The sequence below is a fragment of the Camelus ferus genome, chromosome 3, assembly GCF_009834535.1.
Source record: "Camelus ferus isolate YT-003-E chromosome 3, BCGSAC_Cfer_1.0, whole genome shotgun sequence".
NCBI lineage: Eukaryota > Metazoa > Chordata > Mammalia > Artiodactyla > Camelidae > Camelus > Camelus ferus.
The window spans coordinates 98,053,858-98,079,723 of NC_045698.1; the positions used below are offsets into that span (position 1 = coordinate 98,053,858).

At 36.6% G+C, this 25,866-nt stretch overlaps 1 protein-coding gene across 13 annotated transcripts in view; it reads left to right on the forward strand.

The window, feature by feature from the left end:
* The first annotated feature begins 10,795 nt into the window (after nucleotides 1–10,795).
* The window catches only part of LOC102509932 (ankyrin repeat and KH domain-containing protein 1), a 112,320-nt gene continuing 97,249 nt past the window's right edge, over nucleotides 10,796–25,866 (forward strand). For 11 of the 13 annotated variants that reach the window (XM_032476881.1, XM_014552921.2, XM_014552924.2 and 8 more), the window contains exon 1: nucleotides 10,798–11,235. In XM_032476881.1, the coding sequence (XP_032332772.1) occupies nucleotides 10,945–11,235 (291 nt within the window). In that variant the 5' untranslated portion in view covers nucleotides 10,798–10,944. Of the gene's footprint in view, nucleotides 11,236–25,866 lie in introns of all 13 variants that reach the window. The other 2 variants (XM_032476890.1, XM_032476892.1) reach the window with 1 other exon arrangement.

The following is a 25,866-nucleotide window of genomic DNA, read 5'->3' on the forward strand; positions in this document are numbered from 1 at the left end:
TTAGATTCCACATATGAGTGACCTCATATGGTATTTTTCTTTCTCTTTCTGGCTTACTTCATTTAGAATGACATTCACCAGGAACTCCATGTTGCTGCAAATGGCATTATGTTGTCAGTTTTTATGGCTGAATAGTATTCCATTGTATAAATATACCACTTCTTCTTTATCCAGTCATCTGTTGATGGACATTTAGGCTGTTTCCATGTCTTGGCTATTGTAAATAGTGCTGCTATGAACATTGGGGTGCAGGTGTCTTTTTGAAGTAGAGTTCCTTCTGGATATATGCCCAGGAGCGGGATTCCTGGGTCATATGGTAAGTCTATTCCTAGTCTTTTGAGGAATCTTCATACTGTTTTCCACAGTGGCTGCACCAAACTGCATTCCCACCAGCAGTGGAGGGTTCCCTTTACTCCACAGCCTCTCCAGCATTTGTCATTTGTGGACTTTTGAATGATGGCAATTTTGACTGGTGTGATGTGAGGTATCACATACCTCACTGCAGTTTTGATTTGCATTTCTCTGATAATTAGTGATATTGAGCATTTTTTCATGTGCCTTATTGATCATTTGTATTTCTTCCTTGGAGAATTGCTTGTTTAGGTCTTCTGCCCATTTTTGGATTGGGTTGTTTGTTTTTTTCTTATTAAGTCGTCTGAGTTGCTTATATATTCTGGAGATCAAGCCTTTGTCAGTTTCATTTGCAAAAATTTTCTCCGATTCCATAGGTTGTCATTTTGTTTTACTTATGCTTTCCTTTGCTGTGCAGAAGCATGTAAGTTTAATTAGGTCCCATTTGTTTATTCTTGCTTTTATTTCTATTGCTTGGGTATACTGCCCTGGGAGAACATTTTTGAGATGTATATCAGATAATGTTTTGCCTATATTTTCTTCTAGGAGGTTTATTGCATCTTGTCTTATGTTTAAGTCTTTGATCCATTTTGAGTTTATTTTTGTGTATAGTGTAAGGGAGTGTTCTAGCTTCATTAATTTACATGCTGCTGTCCAGTTTTCCCAAAACAATTTGCTGAAGAGGCTGTCTTTATTCCATTGTATATTCTTGCCTCCTTTGTCGAAAATTAGTTGACCAAAAGTTTGTGGGTTCATTTCTGGGCTCTCTATTCTGTTCCATTGGTCCATATGTCTGTTTTTGTACCAATACCATGCTGTTTTGATTACTGTAGCTCTATAGTATTGTCTGAAGTCTGGGAGAGTTATTCCTCCAGCCTCTTTCTTTTTCTTCAGTAATGCTTTGGCAATTCTAGGTCTTTTGTGGTTCCATATAAATTTTATTATGATTTGTTCTAGTTCTGTGAAATATGTCCTGGATAATTTGATAGGGATTACATTAAATCTGTAGATTGTCTTGGGCAGTATGACCATTTTAACAATATTGATTCTTCCAATGCAGAAGCATGGGATATCTTTCCATTTTATTAAGTCTTCTTTAATTTCCTTCATCAGTGTTTTATAGTTTTCCGTGTATAAGTCTTTCACCTCCTTGGTTAAATTTATTCCTAGGTATTTTATTACTTTGGGTGCTATTTTAAAGGGGATTGTTTCTTTACTTTCTTTTTCTGTTGATTCATCATTAGTGTAAAGAAATGCAACTGATTTTTGAACATTAATCTTGTAACTTGCTACCTTGCTGAATTCTTTGATTATTTCTAGCAGTTTTTGTGGACCTTTTGGGGTTTTCTATATACAGTATCATGTCATCTGCATATAGTGACACTTTTACCTCTTCTTGAGCATTTTTTCATGTGCCTATTGGCCACTTGTATGTCTTCATTGGAGAACTGCTTTTTTAGGTCTTATGCCCATTTTTGGATTGGGTTGTTTATTTTTTTTTCTTATTAAGTTGTATGAGCTGTTTATATAGTCTGGAAATTAAGCCCTTGTCAGTCTCATCTTTTACAAATATTTTCTCCCATGCCCTAAGTTGTCCTTTTGTTTTGCTTATGGTTTCCTTTGCTGTGCAAAAGCTTGTAAGTTTAATTAGGTCCCATTTGTTTATTTTTGCTTTTATTTCTATTGCCTGAGTAGACTGCCCTAGAAAAACATTGCTTAGATTTGTGTCAGAAAATGTTTTGCCTATGTTTTCTTCTAAGAGGTTTATAGTGTCTTGTCTTATGTTTAAGTCTTTACACCATTTTGAGTTTATTTTTGTGTATGGTGTGAGGAAGTATTCTAACTTCATTGATTTACATGCAGCTGTGCAGTTTTCCCAACGCTATTTGCTTAAGAGACTGTCTTTACTCCATTGTATGTTCTTGCCTCCTTTGTCAGAGATTAATTGACCAAAAGTTGTACTACAACTTCTTTATCCAGTCATCTGTTGATGGACATTTAGGTTGCTTCCATGCCTTGTCTATTGTATATAGTGCTGCTATGAACACTGGGGTGCAGGTATCTTTTCGAATCAGAGTCCCTCCGGATATATGCCCAGGAGTGGGATTGCTGGATCATATGGTAAGTCCATTTTTAGTTTTTTGAGGAATCCCCATACTGTCTGGTCTTCCATAATGGCTGTGTATGGTGTATACCTTAAACTAATACAATGTTATGTCAATTATATTTCAATAAAACTGGAAAAATAAAAAAACAATTTTACTAAAAATAAAAATAAAATATATAAATGTAAAAATAAAAAAGTTAAATTAAAAATAAAAACTTTAAATTTTAGAATAGTTTTAGACTTAAAAAAAAGTTGCAAAGATAGTACAGAGTTCCTACATAGCCTGCTTGTTTCCTCTATTACTACATCTAATATTAGTATGGTACATTTATCACAACTAAGGAGCCAACACTGATACATTATTATTAGCTACAATTCATTAGCTTTATTCAGATTTCCTTCATGTTTATCTCTTGTCCTTTTTCTGTTCCAGGATCCCATTCAAGATTACATTTAGTCATCATGTCTCCTTAGGTTCTTCTTGACTATGACAGTTCTCAGACTTTTCTTGCACATAATATCAAGGATACATAGTATCAACATGATTTATCACTGCTGACATTAATCTTGATCACCTGGTTGAGGTAGTGTTTGTCAGGTTTCTCCACTATAAAGTTACTCTTCCTCCTCCCTTTTCCACACTGCACTCTTTGGAAGGATGTCATTATGCACAACCTACACTTAGGGAGAAGGGAGTTATGCTTCACCTCCTTGAGGGCAGAATATCTACATGACTTTGAAATTCTTTTGCACAGAAGACTTATCTCTTCTCCCCATTAATTTACTTATTCAATCACTTATATGCAAATGGACTCATGGATATTCATTTTATACTTTGGGTTATAATCTAAGACTATTTATTTGCTCAAATTCTTCCAGCTTTGGCCACTGGGAGCTTTTTCAGTTAGCTCCTGTATCTCTTTGAGATACCCTCATTATTTTGTGTATGTGTGTATTTTTTGCTCCTAGAATCAAGCCATTTCTCTAAGAAGCTATAGTTCCTTTTATTGAAGAATGATATTAAAAACCAAGATCTGGTTATAAGGCATGCATGTTGCTACTGGAGTGTTATTTATAGCTGACAGAGCAAGGAAAAATATGTGTGTATACTAACATGTGTTTATACATATATATGTATTTTTACATATATCCACTTGTTATATTAAATATAACAACTATGTTAAACTAAATATGAGATCATACTGATGTCTCCAACTCTAATCCATTACCACACAGATCAGTCTAGCCTCTTCCTCTTGCTTATCTGCAATCTCTCACTCCAATAGTGAGAAAGTAGGCTCCCACCATCTGCCATCCATTTATACAATTATTCAGTTCCTGTACATACATAGTGGTTTCAGAATTGTTACTGCATATCTCCATGGGAAAGAACTTGACCAACTAGAGTACAGTGCTTATGTGCTATTCGTTTTGTCTTTAGTCTTAGAGACAACACTCATTTCCAAAGTTACATTTTTCCTCTACTCCCTTCAGTGAAGTTGTTTCATACATTTGTGATGACTAGATTCTTTTGTCATAGTCTACATTTCATTCTAGGATTCCCTGACCTACTAAATGATTTAAAAGCTTTTTTTTCATACATTAAAGTCACTTGTAAAGTTATTTAGGTTTGACAAATGCATAGTATCATGTATCCACTATTACAGTAACATACAGAACAGAATATCATACAAAAATTTGCCACCCTAAAAAAATCCTCTGTGCTTCACTTGTTCAACTCTTCCCCCATCTCAACCTCTGGCACAGTGATCTGTTTATCATCTCCATAGTTTTGCCTTTTCCAGAATGTCATATAAATAGAATCATACAGTATGCAGCCTTTTTAAACTGGCTCCTTTCACTTAGCAATATGCACTTAAAGTTCATCTTTGTCTTTGCATGGTTTGACAGCTCATTCATTTTTATTAATGAATAGTGTTCCATTGTATGGCTGTACCACAGTCTGATTATCCATTTCATTATTGAAGGAAATTGTGGTTGCTTCCAGGTTTGGGTGATTAAGAAAGCTGCTATAAACATTCCCATGCAGGATTTTATGTGGGTATAAGTTTTCATAAAGGTGGGTAAATATTTAGGAGTGCAATTGTGGATCGTATGGTAAGACTATATTTAGCTTTGTAAGAACTTTCCAAACTCTCTTCCAAAATGGCTATGACATTTTGCATTCTCACCAGTAATGAATGAAAGTTCCTGTTGCTTTGTATCCTTACCAGCAATTGGTATTGTCAGTACTTTGGATTTTAGCCATTCTAATAGAAGGAAATAGAAATTTAAAGAAAGAATCTTGATACATGATGTCACATTTCCCTTCAGAAAGTTTGTTTTGATTTTTCTCAAGTAACTTTTGTTCCTAACTCTATTGTTCCCCATATTTAATCAGGCACCAAGTGTTGATTCTTATGCTTGCTGACAGTTCCTTTCTCTCCATTCTGATAGCCACTCCCCTGATTCAGGCCTTCATTACCTCACACCTGGATTAAGTACCACAGCAAGATTGCTTGTTTCCTAGACTCCAATATCTCCTTGTCTCATCCCAACTCTTACAATGCAGACCAAACAAAACAAAACAAAACAAAAAATTGTGATCTCCCTTTAACAATTTTATCTTGCAACTTTGCTTTTCAGTAACTGTGAACCAAATGTAAAGCCCTCAGTCCAGTATTCAACATTTCTTTAACCAAAGAGAAATTTCTTTTTTAAGTTTCTCTTTGCAGTGACTAGGTTAGTCTTTTTCCCATCTTGACACACCACTTGAAGGCTTTCAATTCTGTCATCTTTCCTTTTCATTTGGAATGCTTTACCTCTATTTCCTCCAGTTAGTTCCTAGTTCAAAATGATCATAATCAAAGTTTTTTCCTATATAAACTTACTCCATTTTGACTTCTCATTTACTTCCTATCTACTCAATACTGTAAAATAGTTTATTGTATTGTCCTGAATTTGTCTTTCTGTTGTTTAAGACTGTTCTCTACTATTCCATGTGCATTTTATTTACCTCATCATCAATAAGTATATGTATCAGTGTAACTGAAAAGAAGTGCATTAAATCTGCTTCTTTTATGTTTTCTCTGAAGACTTGGCAGAGTGCCATGTACACAGTAGGAATGAACTAAATGTTGGTTGAACGAACTTGTGAAAAAATTGCAGAATTATTTGAAATGATATTTTATTTAAATTTATTTTACTCAAAAAATATATGTTCCAGTGAGGAGGGTATAGCTCAGTGGTAGAGGGCCTGCTTAGCATGCACAAGGTCCTGGGTTCAATCCCCAGGACCTCCATTACAAATAAATAAACCCTATTAACCCCCACCCAAAGTATATGTTCACTGTGGAAAAAGAAAATAAAGAAAAGCCTAGAAAATATAAACATTTAAAAAAGAAAAAAGGAATTTTATAAATCTTTGTATGATTATTCCAGTACCCATAGAAAATGACTATTAAAATCTTGGTTTTGCATGTAACCTACCGTACTTTTTCTATACTTGTATGGTATTTGATTTGAACTCAAACTATATTTTGTGATATGAAATGCCTCTGAAGTTATATACCTTTAAAGTGTACCTCATAGCTGGGAGGGTATAGCTCAGTGGCAGAGTGTGTGCTTAGCATGCACAAGGTCATGGGTTCAATCTCCAGTACCTCCATTAAAATTACCCACCCCCAAATTAAATTAAAGCATACCTCAAAAGGTCAAGTGGACACATAAACTTTCTTTGTCAAGGATCACAGTATCACACACAGAAATATATCATCCATTTGAAGTAGACTTGGTATTTCTGACTGCCAACCCAAGAGACCCTCCCACTAAATCCTACTTCCTCTCTATAACCCTTTTGCATATTCTCCTTGACATGCTGCCCTTTATCCACCACTTCAAGGATTAAGAAATCCTGACAGAACCCCAAGGAAGAAAATGGATAATAATTGTTCTCTCCTCTCTTCTTGAGAACCTGAGTGACTCCACCACAAGGGATATTTATATACTCATTAGTTTTAGAAGTTTGAAATACACACACACACACACACACACACACACACATTTTCCCCTTTTCAGGAAGGGTAGGCCCAGTCGCAGAATAAATTCTAGGATCTTTGCTGAATAATTTGGTATAATTTTCTTAGGCTGTGTGGTGGGGTAGTCCAGCTGCAGGCATAGCTCCTTGTTTTTTAAAATATGCCCACTTACTAAATGTTGCTAGACATCTTGTAGGTGTATTCAAGTACAGCTCAGAGAAGTAGTAGCCTTCAGTCTAGTTGCAAATTTTGTAACTTTTCAGATGAACTAGTATGTGCCCAGTACTTCCTGGAGAATAGGGAGTCGGTTAGAAAGTTAGACATCTGCAGCATTGTTTGTCGAGAAAAAAAAGAAGAGTAACAATATAAATGTCCAATATTATAGTAATGGATAAATAAGTTACAGTATGCCCAGTTAACAGAATACCATGAAGTAGTAAACAAGAATTATAGAGCGCCTTATATACTGACATGGAATATCTCTAGAATAAATGAGGTGAAAAAAGCAAGTGTATACAGATGTGTGTATAGTATGCTGCCATTTGCATTAAAACAGGAAAAAAATACCTGTATGAAACTGCTTACATATGTATAAACATTTCTAGAAGGAAACTTAAAAACCTAATAACATGGTTTGCATATAAGAGGGGATCTGAGTGGCTAATGGACAAAGTAAAAGGACTCTTTCATTGTATTTTAAAAACTCTTTTCGAAATGTGAACCATGTGAACATATTAACTATTCAGATTTTTTAATGTGAAATCGGATATTCTAAAGAAATTAGCAATATAGTTGGAGAAACCAGGAGATAAATTTTAAATTAAATGTTTCTGAATGTTACAAAAGAGGAGGATATCAAATTTGGTAGTAGTTAGGAATAACTTTACCTAGAGTGCTAATTAATAAGTTTATAAGAAGGATATAATGGTGGGACGATTATATCAGTTTACCTGATTAATGAAGTTCCTCTGCCTTTGAGAGCACCATGGAATCAATGTGATTCAGAGGGAAGATCATGGCTTTTGGGATCAGGCCGAAATAAATTCAAATCCTAGCCTTTTCATATACTGGTCTTACAAGTTTGGGTAAGCTATTTAACCTTTTAGGAGTTTCAATTTCCTTATCTATAAAATGGGTGAAGTCATGGTAGGGTTATTATACAGGTTAAATGACAACATCCAAGTGCAACAAATTTGTTGCTTTACTTATTCTTCTTTCCTTACATAGATGGGCTAAACTGAGATGGAATGATATGCAGAAATTAAACACCTTGAGAAAATACGGTTTGCATGTGAGAGAACTACATGTAGCTAAAGTCCTTCTATCTATGACTTGGTGTGCCATCCTTCTATTTCTTGTAAGGAATGAAGCCTTTTATTACCTCAGAAGTTTTAAAAAGCCTTCTGGCTATAGTTTTACTTTTTCCTTCCCTGTTTGAAAGATGGTCAAAAGGTATAGAGTGCTTTGAAACATATTACAACTACACCCTAATAAGTATTCTCACTGGTTTTCTGTGGGAAAACATTTTATTCTAATGTTTACTTCTAACAAATATATTTTTAAAAGGGATTTTGTGCCGTACTACTTATTTAGCATTTGAAAAATCAATGTGTTACTTTCGTTCAGTAGTAAACACCATCTTAAAATATATCAAAACCAAGGTTATCCATTAAATCACATTGATACTTGTACATTCATCACATGTATTACTTGATATGATAATGATTTCTCCATTAGTTTCACATTTGTAAAACCACATGAATGTGGTACATATGAAAAAGGACTCTATGTATCAGTCACCAAAATCTAGGAGATTGAGAGTTCCTAACTCCCATAATGATCGTCAAATTACTGACAACAAATGTCCCAGGTAAAGGTCTTGGTGAAACAAAAACCATTGCTCAATCATATTTTCCCAGCTATACTCAAAGTTGGTTGCTAAGGCCTGAGTAGAAAGTATATTTTTCTCTCTCAAATGTATTGGGAAAATGTATATATCCAGATTTCCTTCCTCTGTCTTTGAGATTCATTACATTTGTTTAAAGAATTTTAAGAGTTTGTTCAGGGGTTGCATCAGAAATTATTTTTGTATTAGTAGTAGGAATGACAAGTAGTTCCTTTGTAATGTTCCACCAGTCAATACCTGTTTTTGCCTAAGGATGTATCCATTACCAATTCTGGATAATCCAGCTTTGAAGTGGGTTGGGCAGTGCTAGGTTTCTTCTGTTGGTGCTATTAGTTTGGGTTGTGACCTAGTCACACATGCCTTGAAAACTTAAACAGAACTGAAGATATGAGCTAATTAAGTTTCACAAATTCTAACTAAAGCCAGTACACATAGCATTTACATTAAAACAGTTTTCTAGAAAAGGTACAAAACTTTTTCCCTCTATTTTCTCCAAGTTATTATCTAGAAAGAACATTTACCTAAAATGTTCTGCTCAAAGAAAACAGTCTCTTTGAATGTGAAATGCCAAAATGAGCAATCACCAAGCCAAAGAAATGTTCGCAATCTTCAAAATGCTCTTTAAATAAATGTTTGGCAGAATCCATTTTCAAAGTGATTTAAAAATTATTTTAAAATAGAATTTTCAGATTCCAGTTCAAGGGAGGTGAAATAATAAAAATTACACAATCAAGATATACAAAGCCCTTTGTTAAAGATGCAAGAGAGGAGACAATGCCAAATCTTTTGCTTTTAGCCAGTCTCTCCTGGCTAAACCTCACATGGACATTCTCTGGGTCAACGACATTTGCCATACAAAATACACCAAATGCCTTTCTTGTCAGCTTTGATCATAGGATTACTCAGAGTATGAGCATTTTAAAGCCCTCTTTATTGACAAAGGCGATAGAGAGATAATAGATGTAGAGAGAGATCCTTAGAAGGGGGAAGACCCCCTTAGCTAGCCTTGTTTTGCATCACAGAGATCTAAAAATAATTAGTCTGTCTGGCAGGAGCCCGAGTCAGGTGGAGGACTCCTGAAGGAACAGTAAGTAACAAAAATGAATCTTTGCTTTAAGATTGGCACTTTGCTAAGCGCCTGATGTTATTACCAATTTATTCATAACAACCTATGAGGGAGGAACTAATATTACCCCCATTTTAGAGATGAGTGAACTGAAAGTCACAGAGATTAAACGACTAACGCCCGGAGGTTACAGAGCAAATAAGTGGCGGCACCAGAACTCGAAACTGCTCCAGAGCACGCACCCTTGACCACTGCGTTCAGCCCCATAGTGTGATTCCGCGGCCTTGCCACCCTCCTTCGTGGGACAGTTCCCAGTACTGAGGCATGGCGCTGTCCAGCCCTCACGTCCGCCACCTTCCACCGGCAAAGAACGCAGCCCTGCGGGGCGACCCCGCCCGCGGGTCGTGGAACTGCCGCGCCCAGCCACGTTCTGGCACGCAGGCGAGCCGAATCGCCTCCGGGTGGCCATCCCCAGCAGTCTTTCTTGTCCCCTCAGCTTGGCGGGCCAGATTCGGCTCGGGCAAGCGGGCGGCGAGCAGCTGGAACGGCCCTGCCCCCTCGCCTCTCCCAGCCCCCTAATCCCGCCCAAAGAGCCAGAGGTAGAGTTTCCACAGCCTCACCTGTCCCCAGAGGCGGCGACCTCTGTAGTGACTGACGCGCCGCTCCTCCAACCGGGGACTGGCAAGAAGGTGGGGCCTAGGTGAGACTGATAGCTTCTTCCCTCCAATCCCCGTGCAGCAACTCTCCGGCCAGCGTCGCCGCGCCTGGCGGAGAGCGACAGGTGGGAGCTGAGTTACCTCTGCGCCTCTTGCACCCTTGACGTGTAAGCCTCACCAGGCGCTGTGCCAAGTTACTCCAAATCTAATTAATTCTTTCAGATCGTCACCTCAGCCGTCATTTTAAACAAGAGTGGAAATTCCCCAACCCTTTCCCGTCACCTCAGATGGAGGCGGGATGAAATGGACCCTTACCGGCCAATTGTACCACGCGACGTCCTGTGACAAAGTGACCGACACTCCATACTGCCAATGAAGTTTCCCATTGTCAGGGGTCACTCTGACTGACCTCAAGGCTAACTAATCCACTTTAAGGTCGTGACGCGATAGTCAGAGGGGCTGGCCAATAGACGTAGAAAAAGACCGGAAGTCGGCGCGTGGGGAATCGGAGGCGGGTGTTCGCAACCGCCTAGGCCTGCGCGGGTCAACGCAGCTTGGAGGCCGCGAGCCAGCGAAAGGCGCGTGACGAGTAGCCTGAGCGACGGGTCATCTTGGCCAATGATCTGCAGCCGCTGAGAAGCTGCAGCCAGTGGCGAGTGTTGGGGGCGGGAGGCAGCAGGTTAGGCAGTGAGAAGTTAGTGGCGCTGCTGGGACGGGGGTAAGGAGACGCTTCTTCCTCCTGCTGCTCCTCTCGTTCCCGGGATCGGCAGCGGCGGTGGCCGCGAGTGACTCGGCAGCGTCTCCGGCTCCGCGTGCGAACCATGCTGACCGACGGCGGAGGCGGCGGCACCTCCTTTGAGGAGGACCTGGACTCGGTGGCTCCGCGATCCGCCCCAGCCGGGGCCTCGGAGCCGCCTCCGCCGGGAGGGGTCGGGCTGGGGATCCGCACCGTGAGACTCTTTGGGGAGGCCGGGCCCGCTCCAGGAGTCGGTGGCGGCGGGAGCGGTGCAGGCGGAGGGGACGCGGCGCTGGATTTCAAGTTGGCGGCTGCCGTCCTGAGGACCGGGGGTGGAGGTGGTGCCTCTGGTAGCGACGAGGACGAGGTGTCCGAGGTACGGCTCTAGGACCCCTGCCTCCCACACAGCTTGAGGCATGAATTCTCTCTGGGCCGGCGCGGGGCCCGGGCTGCCCTCCCGCTGCCCCGGGCGGAGTCGTTCCGTGACAGCGATCGGCTCCATGGCGGCAGTGGCAGCGGTGCGGGCCTAGTGCACCCTCGGCTTACTCTTCAGCCCGCGTCTCGAGCCGGACCGGTTCCCGTCACCATCCGTAGACCCACAATAGAGTCCTTTGGTCTCTGAGCTTCGCGCGGGAACCGGGACTCCTCAGGCTACCTCCCGCCCACCCAGCTTTGGAGATGGGGGGGCGGGGTCTTGCCACAGTCCCTGCCCTTGGTACTGAGAGAGCGAGACAGGGTGAGGGACAGAAAGACTGAGGCTGAGACAGACACAGACAGAGCTAGCTTGCTCAAAGAACATTTCCAATATACTGTGTCTCTCAGAGTTGAAGGGTTGGACATTATTTGCCTTATGCGTTACATGTGTCTTTAAGGAGGGTTCTTAATTCCCCTCTTTAGTCTGAGACAGGTGAGTATTAAGGAACTCCGCTTTTACGCTGAAAAATCACGTGGGTCTTGCACCTGGGACTTTGTGTGAAGTTAGACAGGAAAAGAAAGTTCCAGTGCATCTTTGAGCTTCAGAATAACAGGAAAGCTGAGCTCTGGAGATTTTTAGGCTTGGGGAAGGTGAGGCACCCTATGGACATCTTTTGCAGTGAGGGAAATTTGTTATTAGATCCTAAGTTTCTTTTAACTCTTAGGGTGTGTACTGAACCTTTTTCAGTCTAAGCAACCTAGAATGGTAGGCATCATCTTTTGGGCTCTAGAGAAAAAGGAGATATTTTATATATGTACTTTTTTTCCTCTTGACTGTGGCTTGGGTACTGTCCTATTTATTGTTCTAAGTGCTCAGGGTATTCTATTTTGGTTCTAAGGTGCCTGGTTCATCCCCTATGACCAATTATTTTAACCTCTGATCTTGGTGTTAAAGTACAGAGATTTCTCTGTGTGTACAGCTCTCCTGGCTGTTGTATTTGAGAGGAATAAGGAGAAACTGTATTTGTGCATTGCAGAATACATTTAGTGCGCAGTATTAACCATTCTTGATCTGAACAGGAATTCTTTTAGATTTAAAACTTTAGTATATTCTAACCCCAGTATTTTGCTTTGGAAAAATCTGTGTGGGTTGTAAAGGAGATGGTTCCTCGAATGTCTGTATCTTTGAATTTCACTATATGAGAAATAATTTCTAAGCCAAGGTGGGACAGGATTTTATTTGGGTAGGGCAGTTATGGGGAGAATATCTGGAGGAATTCCTCTCCTGGGCTTGTGGAAGGCTTTCATTTAGATTTTAAATGAAGATTGATGAGAGATGAACTTAGAACACATGTACTTTTTACCTAGGAAATAAAGTGGAAATATCTTTAGACTCTAAAGATTAGAATCTATTTTTCTTTGAAACTTGTAAGAGAGACTGAAAAGATTTGCTTTGGTCTAAATGTGATAGAAGGATGGTGTCCTGGATTTTCTAGACCATTTTTACATAATTGTCATAGGTGAGGTGAAAGGTCACTCATTTGCTTTTACTTAAGTAGTATTGTTAAATTTCTTAAGAGTTAGAATGCTAGTGAGCTTCTAAAGTGATAAATCTCTAACTCTTTGGGCTCATGTGTTATTTCTGGGGAAATGAGCTTTTGAAGTAACTATTTCAAGTGAGGCTTTTTCACACACACACACACACACACACACACATATACACACACTAGTATTTCATTTGGAATCCCCATACCAGGTGGTTAAAACTATGAGCAGAATCTATACCTTTTGTGTTTTTTTAATGTTTAACATAGAAATTATTCACAATTCGTTCACCGAGACTAATGGTAGAAGAACCTCTTATTCTCCTAAATTTTCTTTGTCTAAAGGATTTAGGTATTATGTATAGATGTAGACCTCATTTTTGGAATGCAGGTTTCTAGAATACTCACAGACTTTAGCCTAATCTCAGATAATGCTCGGTGTATATATAGATTCTTCTTAACCTTTGGAGAAAGGAAATTTTGTTTTTATGTCTGGTTTCCTCCATATCATACAGAGAAGAAATTCTTGGAGTATCTAGTCTCTGTTGTATACTGTGTGTGGTAGGGTATAGTCTATGCCTTTGCGAGTGAAATGACTTTTTTTGCCAAGCAAATTTTTGGCTTTTCTCTCTGACAAGATGAGCTATCATCTCCCATATTATTACATTTGAATTTCCAGTGTGAAGAGGCCATAAGTAATGTTCTTAAGAAAACACCCAACTTGCATTTGATGAATAATAATAAAATCCTTATTTACATCATGCCTAGATGTTTTAGAACTAAGCATTTAGAATTTAGACATTCGGAGAGATGAGTTGGATTGTAGTTTGAGAGTGAAGTTTGTCTTGTTTCCCAAATGGGACAGAACTAGGTGAGAAATAAGTAAGAAATGTGGAGGCCTAGTGTATTTGCTCCAGAATTAGTTGAAGTTCTATGCATTCAGTATACAGAGATGTAGATACTCTAAGGACTTTTTTTCTATTCATTCTCAGAGCCAACAACTGAGGGGAAAACAAGCTACTTTCCCTTGCTGACTAAGTCAACAAACCTTTTAGTCTGAAGAAAGAGCTTGAGTCTTTTTGTAAATTTTTTATATTAGAATTGTTTTAGCTTAGAGAATGCCACCATTTGGGAACTTTGGTTCTTGGTGTTTTAAACACTGGGATAAATAAATGCCTGTTTTGTATTTCTTCAGGCATACTGAGCATGTTTCTTAGCTGTCCAGGGCCTTGACTGGAAGAGTCGGTAGTTAAACTGGATTCTGTTGAAATGTACCCATTGTTCAGAATAGAAGTTAGGTTGAAAATTCTTTAAAAACCAATTTTTAAATGTTAATTTTAGATTTGTAGTCTTTTTTTTTTGTAAAGTAAAAGAAAAATAAAATTCCTAACGAAAGGATTTTGATGAGGTTTATGACTTTTAATTCTGTCTTAAAAATATATGCACATACTGCATGTCTATGTGTGTGACATTTTCCTTTTAAAATTATAAAAGTAATACAGTCTCATGGTAAAAAGTTCAACAATATAGTTAGTAGATAGAAGATGAAAAGTAAAAGTCCTCCTCACCACTACTGACCCTTCAAATTGCACTCCTCAGAGGTAACCAATATTAAAGTTTTTCTTTCAGTAAAATTGCTAGGCCTATATAAGCCTATGTGTATGTGTATACATATTTATATACACACTTAGAAGACAGATACCCAATTAGGAAACATTGCTGAGCCTTTTTTCTTATCTTGAGGCAGGTGCCATAGTTACAATTAGATAGAAGTACACAGAAATTGTATACAGTAATTTATAGCAAAAGCTTTGCAGGGATTTTTTTTTTTTTTCCTGAAAAATATGTTTTGAGTCAAAAGCACAGACCATCCAGAGGTTCCATTCTGATTTTCTCTAATGGGAGATGGATCATTTCCTTCAGGGTTACTTATGATCTATAATCTAGAGCATGGTTTCTCAAAGCAACATATTGACATCTGGGGCCAGATAATTGTTACGAGGGGCTCTTCTATGCTTTAGCAACATCCCTTGCCTTTTCCCACTAGATGCCAGTAGAACCCACCCAGTAGTGACAGCTAAAAATGTCCTTAGACAACACCAAGCCAAATGTCTCAGGAGGCAAAATCACCCCTGGTAGAGAACCGCTGGTCTACAGGCCCACTCTTATCAGGGATGGCAATTTTGTCATGAATACTGTGTATTTAAAGTTCAGGTAAACAAGGTGAGTCACTGCTTTTAATAGCATCCCAGGGCTTGGGCTCATAACCTGAACAAGAGAGAAACTGAAAGAGGGTACTGAAAGGTTTAATGTTGTAAATTTTTTATGGTAAATTTATAATTTTGAGAAACTTAAAATACTGTATTGTTTTTGAAAAATTCATTTTCATCCATGAAAATGAATTTCTTAAAAACCTTTATGGGAACTTTGTTCAAGGTAGAATGGCTTGATAATTCCATAGATTATTATCAGTAGTAATAAAATAGGAAATACCTTTGTATTCTAGGGAGCAAATTTTGAAGACATGGAAATGTTTATTGAAGGAAAAATTACATGTTATTACTGTAACAATTTGTTATATCGCATGACTGTCAACCATGCACATTTTCATTCTATAAAGCCTCAAGACTTCACATAAAATGATTCATTGATGAGTGTGGTTATATGAATTTTGGGTCAAAACAGGGTTGATTTTGGGTAGAAGAAAACCTTTTTGTGAAACTTGATTTATGTAGAGGTTTTCTTTTAGTTATTTAATACATTTTCATAGGTGATCACATTTGTATAAGACTAATAATAATATAAAGGCAAATACAGTAAAAAGTCTTGATCTTACCCCTGCTCCCAAGTATCCTGCCCTTTTACACCTTTAATGTCTTTTGTCCTTTCAGAATTTCTCTGTGGAAATATAATATGTAGTTTTATTTTCTCCATTGTTACACAAAAGATAACATTACTATTCATGGGAGATTTTTAAATGGTGAATTTGAGAAAGATTTAGACTTTTTATCTGATCAAAGTGATGAAATGTTAAGAATGGTCCACTGGAGATGAGTTTAAGCACATTCCTTTCTGAGCCTATCTAGTAGTAGAGTGATGACCTCTGAAAATCAATTCTGGCTTTCTGAATCAATGAGAGATAAGATAAATAAAATATGTTACTTTAAAGAAAGCCAAGCAGCAATTTCTTTTTAAAGTGTTAGTCTTGGGTTGGCAAGTAAAAAGAAAGAAGTGAGAAATCTACCCTTTTATTTTTCCCCAAATTTACCCTCCTAAGAACCAAAGTCTAAGAAATGAAATAAATTCTTTTCTTTCTTTTTCTTAACCTACTGTAAATGAACTGTTTCAATGTATCTGACTTCTTGGACCTTACTATTTACAATTTTCCTCTCCTTTTGCTTATCTATCTATAAAGTCATAGAATCTTGGTGATAATCCTATTTCATCTCATTTTTAGGTAACTGCTACCATTTAATGAATGCTTATTTTATGCCAGTACCGTACTAGATACTTTGGTTGTTTTATTTAATCGTTTCAACATCCCTTTGAGGTAGGTATTATCTACATTTTAATAGATGAATAAATGTAGGTTCGGAGAAATGATGAATCCAAAAAACAAAACAAAAAAATGGTTAAAATGTTACACACTTAGTACGTGGTAAAGCTAGAATTTATATCTAGTACTAAATCCAGAACCCATGCTATTATTTTGCTCCTTCAGATTAAGATATAGGCAAAGTTTTTGGTTACCAATGCTGTCTCCAGCATTGGTAAGGGACCTTGCTTAGTCCCTATTGAAGTTTTCATAGGTCTAAAGTGAAATGAGGAAAGTAAGGACAATGTAGTGAATTTCTCAAAAAGCTGTTTTTTTTTTTTTTCACTTTTTTCTATTTTGAGGTAATGCCCTTCTTACTGTTATGAAATTTTTACAATATCCGTATTTGACAAAATATCAAATTGGAAAGTTCTTGACAGGACCCTGGCTAAATCCTCAAAAGTCTAGGAATCATTGAGCTAAGTGACTTGCCTAGGATCACACAGCTAATTTATAGTAGAAAATAGGTCATGTGACTCCCATTTTGGTTTAACTGCTAGGTTGTCCTGTTGTTTCTCTTCTGATGCATTGTACCAATGAATTTGATTAGTTGCCTAGGAAATGCCTATCTTAATCTAGCATATAATCCGTGGTTGACCTTGTTGGAAAACTATGTTCTTTAATGAAACTGGTGACTGCCGTGTAGATCAATATGTTAAGAAGGCAGTCAAAGGTGTACTATTGATTATAGGAGGAACATTATTTTAAGATAATTTTGTAATTGAACTTACTTGTAAAGTTCAGGTCTTGTGATTATTCATTTTAAAAGAATTAAGAAATATTAAAAAGTACCAATAAAGAAAGGTATATACCCAACTTTGCATCTTTGCCAATATGGGAAACATTGGTTTTAATTTGTAAAAATTAAAATCTGTATGCTTTTCTATTGGTAGCTACTTACAGTGTATGATTCCTATGAATGAAGATCATTTGCCTTGTGATGATTGGTTTACCTTTTTTTGGCCAACTCTACCTAAACCAGGAGGAAAGTAAAGTTATATGCAAAGCTTATTTTTACTTACTAGACTGAAATTTAGCAGTAGTTTGTCAAAGAGCACATTCTGCTCTTCTTCCACTACACATCCTTCAGTTCTCACAAAGTTTTTCCCTTAATGGACGCTTTTTTCATTAGTAGAAAGGCTTTAAAAAAATTTTTTTTAAGTAGATAGCCCACTATATCCTAGTGGTTTGATTCACCTGCATTAGTGTGCAATTTTGAAAAGAGAAAGGCAAGTATACCCCCAGGGATTAGCCCCAAGAACCAAAGAATTAAACAGGAGAACAGTTTATTAAGTTGCCAAGGTAAGTTTGATGCATTTGTTTGTAATGAGGACAGTTAGGTTGAGAGTAGTTTTTTTAATTGTGGTAAAGCACACATAACAAAATTTACCATTTTAACTATTTTTTTGTCTTTTTAAAATTGAGTTAAAATATGCGTAACATAAAATTTACCATTTTAACCATTTTAAAGTGGTTTTTAAGTACATTCACATTGTTGTGCAACCATCACCACCAGCCATCTACAAAACTTTTTCATCTTCCTAAACTGAAATTCTACCCCTTAAACAGCAATACCCATCCTCCCTTCCTAGCCCCAGCAACCATAATTCTACTTTATTTTTCTATGAATTTGACTACTCTAAGTATCTCAAATAAGTGGAATTATACATTTTTTCTACTTTTGTGACTGGCTTGTTTTACTTAGCATAACATCTTCAGGGTTCATCCATGTTGTATCTTGTATGACAATTAGTTGAATACTATTCCATTGTATGTATATACCACATTGTGTTTATTCATTCATCCGTTGATTCACACTCCGATTGCTTTGACCTTTTGGCTGTTGTGATTATGCTGCTCTGAACATGATTGTACAAATACCTGTTCGAGTCCCTTCTTCCAGTTCTTTTGCATATATATCCGGAAGTGGGATTGCTGGATCATATTGTAATTCTATTTTTAATTTTTTGAGGAACCACCATACTGTTTAATATAGCAGCTATACCATTTTGCATTCCCAGTGGCAGAGCACAAAGGTTCTGATTTCTCCACATTCTAGCCAGTACTTACTATTTTCTGTTTTGTTTTTGTTTTTGATAATACCTATCCTAATGGATGTGGTTTTGATTTGCATTTCCCTAATAACTAGTGATGTTGAACATCTTTTCATGTGCTTATTGACCATTTGTGTATCTTCTTTGGAGAGATGTCTATTTAAACACTTGGCCCGTTTTTAATTGGGTTTTTCGTTGTTTAATTGTAGACGTTCTTTGGATATTAATCTCTTACCATATGTATAATTTCAACATATTTTCTCACATTCTATGGGTTGCCTTTTCACTCTGTTGATGGCATCCTTTCATGCTTATAAGTTTTATTTTGATGATGTCCAGTTTATCTGTTCTTTTGGTGCCTGTGCTTTTGGTGTCATATCCATAAAGTTGTTGCTAAATCCAATGTCATAAAGGTTTTCTTCAGTGTTTTCTTCTAAGAATTTTGTAGTTTAGCTCTTACATTTAAGTCTTTGATCCATTTTCAGTTTATTTTTGTACATAGTGTAAGGTCAGAGTCTAACTTTATCTTTAGCATGTGGATATCTAGTTTTTCCAGCATCATTTGTTGAAAAGACTGCAATTTTCCCCATTAAATGATCTTGGCATCCTTGTTGAAATTAATTGATCATGTGTTAGAGGGTTTAATTCTGTGCTCTCTGTTCAAATCTATTAGTCTATATGTCTTACTATACTATCACACTCTTGATTACTGTAGCTTTTAGGTAGTGTCATTTTTCCACCTTTGTTTTTCTCTTTCAAGATTGTTTTGACTAGTCAGGGTTCCTTGAGAGTCTAGGTGAATTTTAGGATGAATCTTTGTATTTCTGTAAAAAATGCTGTTGGGATTTTGATAGGGGTTGTAGTGAATCTATAGATTGCTTTATGAGAACAAGTTTGAATACAAATCTTATGTAATTGTTTCATCACAATAGATATTAGCAAGTTAAAAAGCTTAAGATTGACAAAATATTTAAAAGCTTCTATGACAGAGAGAGGCAGAGCACTCACTGATGTCTTCCCTGAAGCTACTGAACCCAGTTTACATGGAATACTGTGCTGGGAAGTTGTTTCTGTAATACAATCCTTATTTTTTCCCAATTTGTCCTCAGATTGGCTAGTTTATAATTGATCATGGTGCTTCATATATTGATTACATGCTGGAAAGAATTTTTTTTTTTCTTTTTATCACTAGAGATAAGCTCAGTTTTGGAAAGATTACCTCAATATGGAATTAAATCTAGATAAATGAACCTGTAGTATTTTCTTTAATGATGTAGAATTTAAAAGTTTTTACATGGGCATTTTATGAAATCTGGGTCAGAAGGTAGACGTTTGGCCGTGCCAGTTGATGCCTTCAGTGGTACACTTTGAAAGTACTTTCATCTCTTACCAACTTCTAATTTATTTTTTTCTGTGTTTACCTATTCTTCTGCTGAATCTCTACATTTTAATTTTTGCCTTTTAAAAATGTGTACAGTTGCTAAATTCAGAAACATGTGAAACAAACTATCATTATCAAAGAGCAAATCCCAAAAGAGGCCATAGTCCAGTTTTATTTGGATACTTTTTCTCTTTTTTGTTACTTTTCATTTTGATATTATTTCAGACTTACTGGAAAGTTGCAAGAATAGTACAAGGAACTCCTCCTATATATCCTTTATCCAGACTCACCTGTTGTGTTCCTTTTGTCCCATTCCACACCCCTCAACAAATAAATAATTTATTTTCTGAATCATTTGGAAGTAGTTTCATACATCATGCCTCTTTACCATTAAATTCTTCAGTGTACATTCTTTAACAACAAAGGCATTCTTTTACATAACCATGGTACGTTTATCAAAATAGAAAATTTAACAGATTTCCAAAGTATTTTTCAAATTCCAATTCCAAGAGTTTTAAAAATTGAAATAGAATTCACACATCATAGAATTTACTCTTTAAAGTGTATAATTCAGTGGTTTTTTAATATATTCACAGAGTTGTGCAACCTTCACTACTATCTATTTTAAAACATTTTCATCACCCCCAAACAAAACCATAAGCAGTCATTTCCCATTTCACCCTCCCTGTAGCCCCTGATAATCACTAATCTACTTTCTGTCTCTGGATTTGCCTAGTCTGGGCATTTCATATAAATGGGGTCATACAATATGTGGTCTTTTGTGCCTCAGTTTTTTTAATTAGTATACTGTTTTCAAGATTTCTACATATTGTATCTTTTATCAGTCTTCTTGGAATAGTCCATTTTGTGGATATACCACATTTTGTTCATTGGACATCTGGGTTATTTCTACCTTTTGTACTAAATAATAATACTATGAACTTTTGTGTACAAGTTTTGTATGAAGATATCTTTTTGGTTCCTTTGAGTATATACCTAGGAGTGGAATTGCTATGTCACATAACTCTATGTTTAACTTTCTGAGGAACCATCAAGCTGTTTTCTATAGCAGGTGCACAATTTTGCATTCCCTAGCAGCAGTGTATGAGGGTTCCAATTTCTTCACATCCTTGCTGACTTTTTTTTAAATAGCCATCTGAGTAGGTATGGATTTGTATCTCATTGTGATTCTGATTTGGATTTCCCCAGTGACTAATGAAGTTGAGCATCTTTTCATGTGCTTGTTGTCCATTTGTATGTCTTTGGAGAAATGTCTTTTTAGGTCTTTTCCCTATTTCTTGGTTGAGTTATTTGTCTTTTTATTGTTGAATCATGTGGGGGTTTTTTGTTTGTTTTTTGTTTCTTTTTAGGAAAAAATTTGTATTCTGGATACTAGTCCCTTATCAGATACACGATTTGCAAATATTTTCTTCCATTCTGTGCACCGTCTTTTCACTTTCGTGATTGCATTTTTAAATTTTAAATTTGTGGTTAGAGCCCAGTTTTTGTATTTATCTTTTTTGTTGTTGTTGCTTGTGCCTTTGTTACCATGTCTAAAAAGACCATTGCATAATCTAAGATTGGGAAGAGATTTACAACTGTTTTCTTCTAAGAGTTTTATAGTTTTAGCTCTTACATTTAGGTCTTTGATCCATTTTGAGTTAATTTTTATATAAGATGTGGGGTAGAGGTCCAGCCTCATTCTTTTGAATGTAGACATCCAGTTGTCCCAACACTAATTGTTAAAAATTAGTTCTTTCTCCATTAAATTGTCTTGGTACCCTTGTCAAAAGTCAATTGACTGTAAATGTGAGGGTTTATTTCTGGAGTGCTTATTTCTGTTTTATTCCACTGTTCTATATGTCTTTATCTAGACAGTTCCAAAACTGTCATGATGAGTGTAGTTTTTTTGTAGTAAGTTTTGAAATTGGGAAGTGTAAGTCTTCCAACTTTGTTTTTTGTTTTTTCAGGATCCTTTCAGGATCCTGTTCTGGGTTACTGGATATGTCCTTGTTCTCTTCATCTGGTCTCCAGAAGAGGTTTAATTTGGGGTAATTTATATGCTACAGAATTTTCAGTCACACACAATAGACTCCCCACCCCATTAATAATATCCAGTTCCTGAAATTTCTGCCCAGCTTGTATATGCTGAAGATGGATGGTTGGGAACTCTTTTGTTTTAAACCTATTTGCCAGGCTACCAGAAGAACAAGTTGTTGTAGCATTTGTTTTTTATGCATTGCCTCCCTGACAAAGTCTGGGGATATGTTTAAGAGAAGACAAAACTGAAGACGGAGGAGATGCTATTCATAGTCTGAGTGCATCTGATGTATACAGTCTGTAAGAAGAATATAGGCAAGATTTCTTTTTCCAGGATAATAAATGGATAAGTAGAATAAAATATAAAGCATAGCAATTAGAGTTTTTGCATCTGGTATCTTCTAGTAATTGCTTAAGAGGTGTGAATTCGATATTTGAGTAATACACAATTTGCTTGACACCTAAGCCAGTGTTATCACCTATGTGATTAAATTGCAGAAACAAATCTTATATATCACTGGTCAAATGGTCCCAATTATGTTAATTTACTAGTTATTTTGATTCTGGAGTGTGAGAATCTATACTATATTTTGGTATCTGTTTTGCTTCGGATTTGACTGACAGGTTACAAAAGAAATGTTTATTTTCTTTTAGTTTGGAGAGACCATTTTTTTAAGGTTATACATTGTCAGGTGCATGGATTTCACCTACTACCCCCAAGAACAAATAATATGATAATACGAAAGTACTTATTATTGTGTATTATCTTCTCATTAATCTGTTAAAATCATTTATTCATTCTCTACAGAAGAAAATCAGCATTTAGTTTGGGGTAGGCCCTCTTGTTCATGAACTGACATCATGCATAGTAAAATTATGTCAGAGTTTAGAGTTCTTGGCAGTCTGTTTAGGAATTCTGATTGGTATTGTAGAGTAGATTTATTTATTCCACAATAATTTATCTAGAGCCTACTATTTGTTAAGCTTGTGATAGGCTTTGGGATTACAAAAATGAAAAAGTGTGATCCCTGCCCTTAAAGACAGCAGTCTTTTCAGGAATGTGAACATTTCAGGGAATGTGAAAACAATGTAAATTATTTATTAAAATTATATTTGCCCTTCTGAACTACTTTTACATAATAACATTATATTTGAATGTGTGTTCTAGGCATATATACCTAAACTGCATCACCTCATTTAATTTTTTCCTAGTTTTGTGATAGTCCATGATCCTAAACTCAATGTATGGATCATTGCCTTGAGTTAGTTGGACAATCACTATTAAGGTTGATGTTTGGATGTCTTACTTCAGGAGTTTGGGCTTTAAGTGGCAGGTTTAGAGGGGTGGTGATTTAAAACGAAAGGATTCAAAGTTCCATCAGCATAAACATTTAAGCAAAACCGCAACTGCTTTATTATTCTCTATAAACTCTCCAAGCTTGTCCTGCTCCACAGCCTTTGGCATTTGTAGTTCACTCTCTTAGGAGCATTCTTCTCTTAGATATCCATGTGGCTTCCCTCTCTCACTCACTACTTTTTAGCAGTCTGCTAAGAGCCCTTCCAACTGCCTACTGTATGTATGTGCCATAAACGTCTTAGGTTCAGAATTCTAAAACTGAGCTCACTTCCCTCTCCTTCCCTCTCCTCTCCCACCCCCATTTGTAAATTTCATTGCCCTAAAACTAGTCGGTGTAGTCAGAAACCTCAGAGCTTGCATCTGTTGTTTCTTCTCACCACATACATCTAGGCAGGCACTAAGTCCTGTAGTTTCCTTTTTTTTATTAATTGAAGTATAATTGATTTATCATATTGTGTTTGTTTTAGGTGTACAGCAAAGTGATTTGGTTATATACATACACACAAACACACATACATAGTAAGTATTTTTTCAGATTCTTTTCTATTATGGGTTATTACAAAGTATTGAATATACTTCCTTGTGCAACACAGTAAATCCTTGTTGTTTATCTTATATGTGGTGTGCATCTCTTAATCCCATACTTCTAATTTATCCCTACTCCTCTTCCCCTTTGGTATCCATAAGTTTGTTTCTGTGTCTGTGAGTTTGTTTTTGTTTTGTAAATAAGTTTATTTGTATTAATTTTTAGATTCCATATATAAGTGATACATAATATTTGTCTTTCTCTGCCTTATTTCACTTAGTATGATAATCTCTGGGCCCATCCATGTTGCTGCAAATGATGATATTTTATCCTGTTTTATGGCTGAGTAATATTCCATTGTATATATGTGCCACATCTTCCTTATCCATTCATCTGTTGCTAGACACTTAGGTTGCTTCCATGTCTTAGCTATTATAAATAGTGCTTCTGTGAACATTGGCGTTCATGTATTTTTTCAGATTAGAATTTTTTTAAACTCAAGTACAGTCAATTATAATGTATCAATTTCTGGTGTACAGCACAATGTCCCAGTCTTGTATATACATACATACATTTGTTTTCATATTTCAGATTAGAATTTTTGTCTTTTCTGGATATATGCCCAGGAGTGGAATGGCTGGTAACTCTATTTTTAGATTTTTAAGGAACCTCCATACTGTTTTCTGTAGTGGCTGCACCAGTTCACCTTCCCACCAGCGGTGTAGGAGGGATCCCTTTTCTCCTTTGGTAGGTTCTTTCTTCACATCTTGTTTATTTGTCACTTTGTATCCTCACTACGTTTGCCTTAAATCAAATCATCTTTCACCTGAATTTATTGTACTAATCCCTGGATCTGTCTACTTCTAAGATTATACCTCTGATTCTTCTACCCTGCTGTCACATTAAATTCTCTAATGTCGGTTCAATCATGTTACTCTTTTGGCAAAAAACCCTTTCCCATCCCATAAAGGGTAAATCAGACTCCTTGGTATGACATACAAGGTTATTTAGGATTTGGCTTCTGTCTATTTCTATCCTTGCTATATCCTACTTTATTTGGTTTTTATATTCCAGACATACAAAATTGCTATAGTTCTTTGACCATATCAAGCTGTTATACCTCCCAAGTAATTTTATCCCACTGCTTTGGCTTCTAGAATCATGATGATAGCTACTATATGCTGAGTATTTATTGTCCACTGGACCAAATGGTTACCCATATATTCTCAAATAAACATTACAACTACCATATGAAGAAAGTGATATTATTCCCAATTTATAGATAAGGAAACTGAAGCTTAGGGACATTATATAACATACACAAAGTCATACATCTAGTAATGATAGAGACAGAATTTGAATCTAGATATCTTGGAATGTAAAACCCATGCTTATAACTACTACTGTTATACTGCAGCTGTCACTAATGGTCCTCTTCTCCATCCTGTTGTATACCTTCTTGTCCCAGAGTCATCACCTCTATCTGACTTCCTTCATTACTACCCAAATGGAATTGATCATTTCTTCCTTTGTGTTCCCATGTTGTCTGTATATAACTCTGTTAAAAGACATCTGTAGTACTTTATCACATTTATTTGATTGTGTCTTAATGAGCAGGAATTGCATCTTATTTATTTTTGTGTTCCCAGTATATAGTAGAATGTCTGGCACATAGTAGGTGCTTATTAAATGTTGGATTCAGTAAGTCAGTGTATGTTGAATGTATGTCTGGTGTTTAATATGCTCAGGTTACTTGTTAGCCTAAGATAAGTATAATGGATTCATATTATTTTGAGTGATTACCATGTGTTAAGTACTATTGTTCAATTTTAGATAGTGTCTTGCTTAATCATCAGTAACCCTGTGATATAGTTACTGCTATTATCCTTATTTTATAGTTGAAGAAAATGAGGCTAAGAGCGGTAAAACAAGTTAGCTGAGATCTCTGTGAACAGTGGACTGGTGTTCTAAGTGTCCTTGATCTTAGTCATTATGCTGTCCTCCCATTATTGGTATGAATTGGAAGTTTATGGGTGTTTGAAGCTCTGTTTAACTTATTAAAATCAAGTACTTCTTTGGAGTGTTTGATGCTTATT